Consider the following 10,883-nt stretch of genomic DNA (forward strand, 5'->3'; position numbering starts at 1 on the left):
GTGAAAAATTACTTGCACATATTAGTATTACATATCGTTAGAAAGGGTAGAATTTTCCGCGTTCTACGTAATTTGTTTCAATGCTCTAACTTTATTACGGCGGGAGTTATTTGCATTTTTAGCTCGAATTTTTTTAGGCTTAGCCGAAATTTAGGCACTACTTGCCTCATTAAATACTAACTCAATAAAAAGTGAAGGAATTGTCCCACAGCTTTTTTTTTTTTTTTTTTGAAGTCATTCGGAAAAGCGACCTTTTTTATTCAAGATCTAACTCGACCTATGGTCGAAAAAATAAGCTTTTATCTCGAAAGGAAAAAAAGTTACAAGCCTTTTTAAATCAAGTTTAAGAAATCTCCTTTCCATTCAAATTGTGAACCATTTTCTTTCGCATTTTAATTCCTTAAACTTATTTTATTTTGTGTTTCCATGGTTACGCATTTTAAATCCATCTTTCTGGATTTAATTTCTTAAAAGTATTTTAATATCTGTCGTCATTGTTTGGAAGGGAAATCATGATGTTTTTTTTATTTATTTTTTTACGCCTAATTGTTGAATATATACGTCACTTGATACAATTTTTATTTTCAAGGTAGACCGGGCAAAGCCGGGCAACGCAGCTAGTAAACGAATAAAAAAAAAGAAGAAGAAGAAGCGAGCTGTTCCATCACTGGTGGGTAAACCCCAAGGGTTTGTCTTCTTTAAGAAGACGAGCACGTGCCAAGTGGCTAAAGTCTACAAATGACATCACACTTTGGGTGGGGGGGGGGGGAGAAGGGTTCTCGAAATTGTGACAGTTTGCGACTAGAAAGAAGTAGGGGGTAACAAAAAGTGTGACACTTGATGACAAAAGGGGGGAGGGGTCAAACAGTTTGATTGCATGCGACACAATTTATGGACAACGCCTATGTAACTGAATTGCATGTCACATGAATCTGAGGAAAATAGCGCGATGCTTAATATGCAAAACGTTCGAAATTTCATGACTCTGCTGAATGCTCTCAATTTCTGTCTTTGCAGATTAGTGGAGATGGACGACTGGGCTGTAGCTCTTATACTAATTGGAATGAGCGTCCTGGTTGCTGCCGGACTCGTGGGACTGTGCCGGATGTTAGGCGGCTGGACATATCTATTCGCACTAGCCACTGGCAACAAGGAAGAAAGAACAATGTTGGCGACGCACGAAGAACTCGGATCCAATGGCTATTTAGTAAGTTTAAGTGTTTAAAATTTTGCTTATACCCTTTGGTGCAGAAGTCAACAGAAAAAAGTTTTGTGTTACTATACAAGTGACTGAATTAATTATTTATACTTGGTTATTCAACTGGGTGGACAACAAGGCCGTAGCCAGGATATTTTTTCGGGGAGGGACATGGTCGACGCAAAAGTGGTTCCAGAACATGTATTCAAGTGGGAAAATAGCATTTAAAAATTATGTTTATTATGTTGTTTGCAAAAATTAAACAACAATGTATTTTAAAAATTCGTATCAAATAATTATTTTAATTAATTATTTCATTACTATTTGATAACTAATTTATATTCCATCGGAATTATTCATTAGGGAGTTCACAAAATAAGAGGACGCTTTTACGGTCTATAACACTTGATACAGTGTTTATTACATGTTTGCAATTACAAATGCATGCGTCGGGGGCTTTTAGAATAACTTTCACGCAAATAAGTGAAAATAGTCATAATTGAAAAGTAATCTACACTCACCACCTCAAAAAATAAATTAATATTCTTAAAGGCTTACTTTATTAAAATCTACAAAATTAAGCATGTAATCAAAAGTATGATAGGATTAAAAATGATAGTTTTGATCATGTAAATCTGTTACGCCTCTTGTTGAAGTGTATATCAAAAAATGTTTTTAAAATGTTATCCGCAACAAGAGTCATTAGCAATCAGTAATGGACTAAGGTGTGAAAAAGCGAAGACTTTTTGAAATTTTGAAAAAAAAATTTGTATGGTGGTGTGGAGGGAGGGGAGAAAAGAAGAAGAGGTCTGAATGAAAGAAGATTTGTATAATAAGGCTAAGTGATAGTAAAGGAGGAATCGAAGGAAGAGTTTTGATTAGATTGTCTTCATTTCTTTATTTTTTGGAGATAATTTAAAATTTCGGGGGAGGATTTGTCCCGACGGTTCCTGCCCTGTCTACGGCCCTGGTGGACAATGTTCTTCGTTTTTCAAAATATCGACACTTTCTTCAGAGACTCATGGAAAGGGCCCGATTTAGAGATTTCCGGACAGTAGGCCAGACAGATCTGTATAGGGGCCCTTTTGAACATTACAATCAAAGAAAAGGCTGTAGAGTTTCAGTGTAATTCTTTTTATGTCATTGCGAATGCTACAGATTAGGGATGAACAAAACTATGTAGTTAAAATATTTTCCATACTTTTTTTTTTTTAATTCTTTGTGGGGGCCCATTCAATTGCAATTTGGTCTAATGCTCTAAATCTGCCGTAGGATTAGGATGCACTGAGGATGTGGGCTGCTTAAACAAAGTATTTTACTATGTAGCAAAAATTGAAGTTAAGGGGTCACAGTATCTTTAAACATTTTTTTTTAATTTAAATTAATTTTACATTTCTTTGAAACCATAACATGCATACTTATTTCTTAATCAATAATTTATTTTCAAAATTTAAAAATATTGCCTACTTTTTTTAAAAATTCAAAAAATTGAGGAAAATTTCAATTTTTAAAATCCTTAAGGCTTTTTTATTTTTGTACTAATTTAAAAAAAGTGTTTTTCTAAACGATCACTATAATCATCTCTAAAAATCTGTGCATTTATTTGCTTATGAGTTTATTAGAAAATTTTCTGTGATTCATTATGTAAAAAAATCAATGTTTTTTTTAAATTTGGTTTTTAAAGGTTAAACATGCTCTAAACATTTGAGTAATTTAATAAATGCTTATCCAATGCACAGTTTTGTCAAATATGTTATCCCAATTGCAAAAATTATTACTTTAAAGCTGTATCTTTAATAGAAAAAATCCTTAGGGATTCTAATGACATGAAAACACACAAAAAAAAAAAAAAAAAAACCATCATCGAGAAAAAGCAATTTAAAGTTTTTCCTTGGCATAAGAACACATAGCGTGCATGGCCTAAAACCACGCATAACTTTTTAAATATTTGAACTAAAGCAATGAAACTTTTCCCCTGTATTCAGAATAGTTTTTATTTTGGAAATAAGCGATAAAAAATTTTTTGATCCTTTCATCATTTTTGAAGTACTGTATCCCCTTAAAAGTCACATTGCTATACACTTTATGCATCGATGTTGATTTTAAACATCATCATAACATGCAAATTAAAACCATCTTTTGTTGTAATTTTCCAAGTGTAATGTAATTTCGGGGCCTCCTACAGAAGAAGGCTCCAAAATTGTCGCCATGGTAAATCAGGCCCTGCTCATGGGTTCAATTGATGGAGAGCTTCTTTAAAATTCGGTTATTACAGCAAATGCCTGCCTTAATGGCTATCAATTGCTTTTCAAAGGATTTCTCGTTTAGAGTAATTATTTCGAAGCCAAAAACCACACCATTCGTATAATAAATAAAAACTTTTGTCTTATAAATTCGTACGTTATTTCAATTACCTCAAATACATCTTCTTAACTTCAGAAAACAATCATTTTGCTCCAATAAACTCGGTGTTCTAGTAGCAAACTGCAATTCTGTTTTTTTTCTTTTTCTTATATTGATCTTGCACTTTTGACAAGAGCCAATAGAGCAAAATAAATAGAAACTGACAAGCTTTCTCTTATGAAGAAGATGAAGCTGGTGATAAAAGTTAGCACGGAGGCAAGGCTGGGAATAGGACAGGATATAAGATAAGAGCTGCAACAAACAGAAGGTGATGGCAATATTGGCTTGGCTCTGCATCAACCTGGAACAATTTACGCTTTGATTACGTATAGGAGAAATAAAAGAACTAAAAGTCTTGTGTTCTGAAGCGAGCGAGAACTCAAGTAGTTTGCTTTCTGGGTTTAACTGTAACACAAAGTTTAATTTGACAAAAAATAAATAAACAAATAAATAAATAAATAAAAATAAAGCGGGGGGAAAAATAATAGAATAAAATGCATATTTGTATCGTGAACACCTGCTGATTTGAGGCAAAATATTATTGAAAAATTTAATAGTACTTCAACAGAAGACTTCAATGGAATACGCTGTTGCAGTTTTTTTTTTCTTTTTTTAATCTGATCTTTTGCGATTAAGAAAGTAAAATGAATCAGAAATTACTTTGAAAGACAACCTAACTGCTGTGTCAATACTGTTTAGTTAGAAAGAACCATCTAACAAAGGCTTTCTGTATTCAGGGGCATGCATGGGGGGGGGGGGGGGAGAAGGGACACCTGGTTGGCCCGAGCCTGTAGGGGGCCCAATATTTTTAAAACAAGGGGTCAAATATAGGGGTAAACAACATGGAGGGGGCCCGGAAAAGTCATTCCTGATGAGCCCCAATATTTCTGTGCACGCCCCTGTCTGTATTGCGTAATTGAGAAAAGCCAGTATCCTAAAACATGAGGAAAGTGGCAAAGGAATTATTTTTCCGCCAGAGGTCATCCGCAAATGATGTCACGCTTTGATGGGGATAAAGATTCTTGAAAATGTGACAGTTTGTGACAAGGGATAGAGAGAGAGTAACACATAGTGTGACATCCCATTATTTCGTTGAAATAACGACACGAAAAGAACGAAATTATAGTGCTGCTCAGGAATGCTTGCGCTCGGCCTTGTACAAGTCCGCTTCAAACCTACTGGAAACCAGGCAACCATTGGTTGCATTAACCAAGTGTTGACGTTTTTCGTAATGCGTCGTTGTTTGTTTACAAAAAGAAAAACATTTCTGGAGAAAATTCATTCCCAACTTCCTGATAATGAGCATAAAATGGAAGCCTGGATTTGCTTATCGCGTTTATTCCCTCCCCACTTCCTACTTATTCGATGTCTTTTTCTACCAAGCGCCAGCTATCCTGAGGTGCACTGTAACTGATTTTAGTACTGATCATATCTAATTGAATGTGGTTTTATTTGTTTTTCTTTCTCAGGCTTACCCACCCCCCACATATCCGACATCGAATTCAGTCCGACCCCCCTTCATACCTCAGCAGAGCTTCAGCGACAGTTTGAAGGCAGTGGAGGTCATCGGAGTGCCCAGTCATGACGTGCCCGCCATTCCACCACCCCCAGTCACAGAACCACGCCGATTCTCGTTGGACATCGCTCGGAGGTCTAGCATCGACACTGATCTTCCAGATGTACTGGGTAATTATCATCTCCATTCTCATTATTTTTCCGTTCACGAGCAACCAGAATGACTCCTGAGAGATGGCAGCACTAGTCTATCTCCACTTCCAAGTTTTAGGTACAGTACTGGAGAGGAAGGAAAGTCTCTATGCTGCATTCACGGAAAAGGAAGACTCGACATAAACAAAGAAATGCGGAATTTATACTTGCTTGCAACTTAAGTTGACTATGACGTCACGACGCGCGAAGGAAAAACGAGTTAACACATAAAACGTCACACTTACTAGCGAATAAGAGGACATCGAGACCTGTCTATGAGCTGTACTATTGGCTGGCGCGTTTGATTCAAATGGATAAACGCTCCGCCCTGCTTCGCTGGTAAAATTGAAAATATTTAACGATTGACAGAAATTATGACAAAAAAAAAAAGGTTACGTCTACGTGGGTTTAACTAACTAATCCGATTTCTAAAGCGAAGAGCGTAATTTTCCCCGAATGTCGGACAAGGCGCTAGGAACTATTTCCTTCGCTTGGTCTCAGCTCATTTCCCCGAGTCAAGTCAAGATTTAGTCAAGTAAGTTTGCAGTCGAGTATAGTGACGTCAAGCACATATTTGACTTGGAGAAACACAGAATGTTGCCAAGCAGATGATGTACGCGAGTAGTATTGGTTTTCTTTTTATTATTCTAGAGAAAATTCCAAGAGGCATAGTGACAAACCTTTAGGCAGCATCAACAGGTAGTTATCAAAATAATGGAAACACCTGTGAATAAAAGTGACATTTTTAAATGCGCTTCGTAAGTAATAAAAAATAAAACTATATATATATATATATATATAGCAATGTACATATTCTGGTAGTATGTGGTGGCGTAATCTGGAAATTTTGGATTTTTTTCTAGCGCGCGAAATGTCGGACCTCTGAAATTTTAAAAGAGGCCAAATTGTTGGAGCGTATCTAGCTGGAGCTAGAGCCGCTATATAGATATATCATGGCATCAGCTTAGGTTTAGCAATTTTGAATCGGATTTTTCATTGTTGTGCTGCTAGGGATACCACAGCAATGTTTCAGATTTCGCCAAATTTGCCGAAAAAAAAACATTTTGTTTAATAAACAATTCACGTGGCGCTAATAATTGCTCACAGTGAACAATCACCAAACGCGATAACTCGCCAGAAAAGACAACCACTCAAACACGTGCTCCGATCCAAAATGGCTAATCTTGAGCTGATGCGTCGGCTCGTATATATAGGGGCCTTAGCTGGAGCAGGTGCAGTAGAAACATCTCAACTTTTTGGCGTTTCTAGAGGTACAGTATCTAAAGTCATGACAGCATACACAGAGCGCGGTACGACAAGCTCGGCAAAGCAAAATAGTGGACGGAAAGAGAAGCTCAGTAAAAGAAACCGACGGGTATTGAAGCAGATTGTAATGTCTAAAGAGCGAACAAAGAAGCATAAGTGACCACAGAACACAATCACCATCTGGATTCACCAGTGTGAGTGATTACAGTCAGAAGACACCTTTATTAACAAAATATTTACGGCAGAGTATAGCGATTCCCAACTCAGTTGTCACAGAGCGTTTCCATTATTTAGATAACTACTGTATGTTTACTTTTGGTCTATCTTTTCTGTGAACGCACAAGCATGTAGTTAAAGGACTTACTTAATTGGAGAGGGGTAGGGGCTACGCAGCATGCTTTCTCGGAAGTATTAACTGTTGCTTATTAATTAGTTCTAATCATGGCATTAGTTGCAAAAAACTAAAGTTGTGAGCTTTCGGAAATATGAGTAATCCATCACAGTTACGAGTAAAAATTATAAGTGAAACACGCTAAAAAATTAAATAAATCATTTTGAACGGAAACCAAAAGAAAAGCGAATAAGTTATCCTTCCGTAAACATCAAAAGTAAAAAAAAAAAAAAAAAGTTACCAGTACGGTTTTTTTTTTTAATTATTGATTTACATTGAATGTAAATCGCTTTAAAAATATAACTAGAGGTCAGCAAACAAATGGTAAGATCTTAGGAGCCAGGAAAAAAAAATTAAGCGCCAGACAAATTATATTTTATATAACTAATGAATTCATATTTAATAAAACATACATTTTGTACATTTGTGCCTAGAATATTTTAGATTTTTGGCATTTTCTTGCTTTTAAATTAAGCGAAAACTCATATCATCAAAACGTGACACATTTCAAAATATATGTAAAACAATGTGAGATCAATAACAACAAATTAATAACGTGATAATGCTTGGTTGACTGTATGTGATGGATATCCATTTCAATTATTGTTTATTTTTCTTTTTTATCAGTTGAAGGAGGTTCAAATGGAAAACTTCAAAGAGCCATGTCTTGTGATAGCGTATGCTCTGATACTTCTGTCGTCTTGGATACCCTCGAATCTCCACATCACATAGGAGAGCTGGAAGTTGGTTTGGAATACTCCAGGTATATCTGAAAAAAAAAAAAAAATAAAAAGATTTATAAGTGAATCATCCTGTATAGTTCTGGAAAGAATTACAGTAGGCGCCGCTTAATTTTTACCCCACTTTGGGACGAATACAATTTGATAACAATAACCGACTGATAACAATAACCGAAAAGAATCCAGGAGACACAAAATAATGATTTTTTTCCAATTAAAGTGCATTTATTTTGGCAACCTCAAATTAAAATCACAATGACTCAACTGAACGCAGTTTTCAATTACAAATTATTAAATTAACAGAATGGAAATGTCTGAATTATAAAAAGTTAAAGCTAAATTATGCAATTTTTAATCACATAGTAATAGGTGAAGTAAAATATGACTGTTTTCCCTGGCATTCGTAAACCAGTTTCAAAGCACATTCAGCTTTTCTATCTTTTCCAGCATGGTTTTGCTTGTTTAAATTTTAATTTAACTTCGCTTTGTTTTCAATCTCGACACAATTCTTTAATAGTTTACAAAGTAATGGCAACAATGGAGGTCCTACATCAATGCCTGCAACATGTCCAGCGACTGATTTTTTTTAGGTGCAAAAGAAAGTTTTCTTAGGGGGAGTCTGTGGTCACTGGGGGCAAACTTTCTGTAGCTTCATTCCTAGAAAAATTTTGAACTGCTATTGGAAACCACAAAATGCTACACAGAAAGTTTGACTCGTCAGGGTTTGCCTATGTATTTCTGTTAATTAAGGAACAAAAACGGGGGGGGGGGGGGGGAATTTAAAGTTTATGAAAAGTGATAACAATAAACAAAAACGCTGATTACAATATCCGACTTTTTTACGTGTGTTGACATACAAGTGTTCCGGGACTTCGTGATTCTGATAACATTACACGAATGATAACATTAACCGTGATCACATTAAGCGGCGCATACTGTATAAAAACCACTTGAAAACATCACATACAGCTCACACACACATCATAACGCTGCTTAATGTGATCACGGTTAATGTTATCATTCGTTTAATGTTATATATCAGAATCACGAAGTCCCGCAACACTTGTATGTTAACACGCGTTTAAAAAGTCGGATATTGTAATCAGTGTCTTCGTGTATTGTTATCACTTTTTCATAAACTTTCAACTTTTTCCCCGTGTAGCATTTTGTGGTTTTCAATAGCAGTTCAAAATTTTTCTAGGAATGAAGCTGCAGAAAGTCCCCCCCCCCCCCCCCCAGTGATCCCATACCCCCCTAAGATAACTTTCTTTTGCAACTAAAAAAATTCAGTCGCTGGACATGTTGCAGGCATTGATGTAGGACCTCCATTGATGCCACTACTTTGTAATCTGTAAAAGAATTGTGTCGAGATTGAAAACAAAGCGAAGTTAAATTAAAATTTAAACAACAAGCAACATCTTGCTGATAAAGATAAAAAAAGCTGAATGTGCTTTGAAACTGGTTTAAGAATGTCAGTTTAAACGGTCATATTTTACTTCACCTATTACTATGTGATTGAAAATTGCATAATTTAGCTTTAACTTTTTATAATTCAGATATTTCCATTCTGTTAAAACTGCGTTCATTTGAGTCATTGTGATTTTAATTTGAGGTTGCCAAAATAAATGCACCTTAATTGGAAAAAATCATGATTTTGTGTCTCCTGGATTCTTTTCGGTTATTGTTATCAAACTACATTTGTTCAAATTGATCACATTAAGCGACGCCTACTGTAATTAAAAAATAAAAGTTCAAACATTTATAAAGTTTATTACATTTATATTTTTTGCTACAAGAAACCAAAGGAAAAAAATTAATTCATTAAAAACTACGTTAACACAAAAGGCGAATAGACTTTAATAACATTTCTGTGCAAAGATAGTTGGAAACATTTTTAAACAGGATCGGACTGGTCCGCCGGGCGCATGGGCTCCACGGGACTGTGCGCCTTTGGATCCGTGCGTCCTTACGCCTACTAACGCAGACACTTACGAATTCTTCTGCCCATTGCGCTAATGAAAATATTTTTAACTACAGTTAAAGCTATATGTACTTTGGTTAGCTGAAGGGGGGTTACGATGTACATTGCATTTTGCATTATCAGAAACTATGGTGCCGTAGTACAATGGGAAACGTTTGGCAAGTCGAAAACAAAAAGTATCCATTCGAAGAGAGACCGAGAGTAAAATATATGTTTCCTAAATTTTTGCTATTGACCGTCGTATTGATTCCCAACTGAATGGTTTGAACAGAAAAGTCATCTGCATTTAGGCCGTTTAATCAAAAGCCCCTTAGTCCCCACTCTCTTTCCTAATGTCACTAGATAACTTGCAACTGCATTTTTAAGACTCCAATTTCGAAAACATTTCGGAGGGGAGCTGCCTACACGCCACTTCTCCCCTAACATGGCTAAACATCGTCTAAAATGGCGTTTTACGAACTCCAATGTCGAACAACTTTCTGAAGGGAACTTCATCCGCCTCTCCTTCACTGCCTACCTCCACACCAAAAGTTTTTAATGGGGTTGTTTCCTTCAGTCAAAAGTACTACTTTTGGTCACTGAAATTGATAGAATATGCAAACAAAATAGCATGGAGCCAGAAAATACTTTCATTTTCCCAACAGTTACATTTTAATAAATTTTTTTAAATGTCCGATTTTTCAAACAAGGCGTGGTCTTGATGACGTCACAAATGATGCACTTTGTGTGGTGCATCTCTCTGCCACGTTTCCACGTTATGACAATCAAGAAGCGAATTAAATATTGCATTCTACGCTAGCTATCAACCATATCGTTGCCAATACACGTGAGTAAAGATGCGAATTAAGTCTTTTGCTCTGTGAATGGCGACACTGAATGGCATTTCATAATTTGTGATGTCATCGGCAGAAGCGTAAACAATGAAAGCGCACCGATTTAAGCAATTTTTTAAAAATATTAAATTTAAACAAATTATTTGAAAAATTGTCTGATCCTATGTTTTTAAGCATGCTCTTTCAGAGAAAAATACTTTTGAAATTTTCGAAACGATCCCTTTGCCGAATCTTTCAACACTTCCTCTAACGTCATCAAACATAGCATAAAAGTACATTTTTAGGCCTTCAATTGTGAAAATTTTCTGAGGGGGTAACCACACCTCGCGTTACGTTTCACTTATAGTCTAAAACTGCATATTGG

At 35.8% G+C, this 10,883-nt stretch overlaps 1 protein-coding gene across 1 annotated transcript; it reads left to right on the forward strand.

The window, feature by feature from the left end:
* Window positions 1–1,027: 1,027 nt before the first annotated feature.
* LOC129233473 (uncharacterized) lies at window positions 1,028–7,728 on the forward strand (the record flags this gene model as incomplete). The annotated part of the gene is made up of 3 exons (XM_054867493.1): window positions 1,028–1,207; window positions 5,071–5,287; window positions 7,593–7,728. Coding segments are annotated over exons 1-3 (533 nt in total), but the record flags the coding sequence as incomplete, so codon positions are not given.
* Between the last annotated feature and the right edge of the window lie 3,155 nt (window positions 7,729–10,883).

Source organism: Uloborus diversus, unplaced genomic scaffold (genome assembly GCF_026930045.1).
Source record: "Uloborus diversus isolate 005 unplaced genomic scaffold, Udiv.v.3.1 scaffold_442, whole genome shotgun sequence".
In the NCBI taxonomy this organism is placed as follows: domain Eukaryota; kingdom Metazoa; phylum Arthropoda; class Arachnida; order Araneae; family Uloboridae; genus Uloborus; species Uloborus diversus.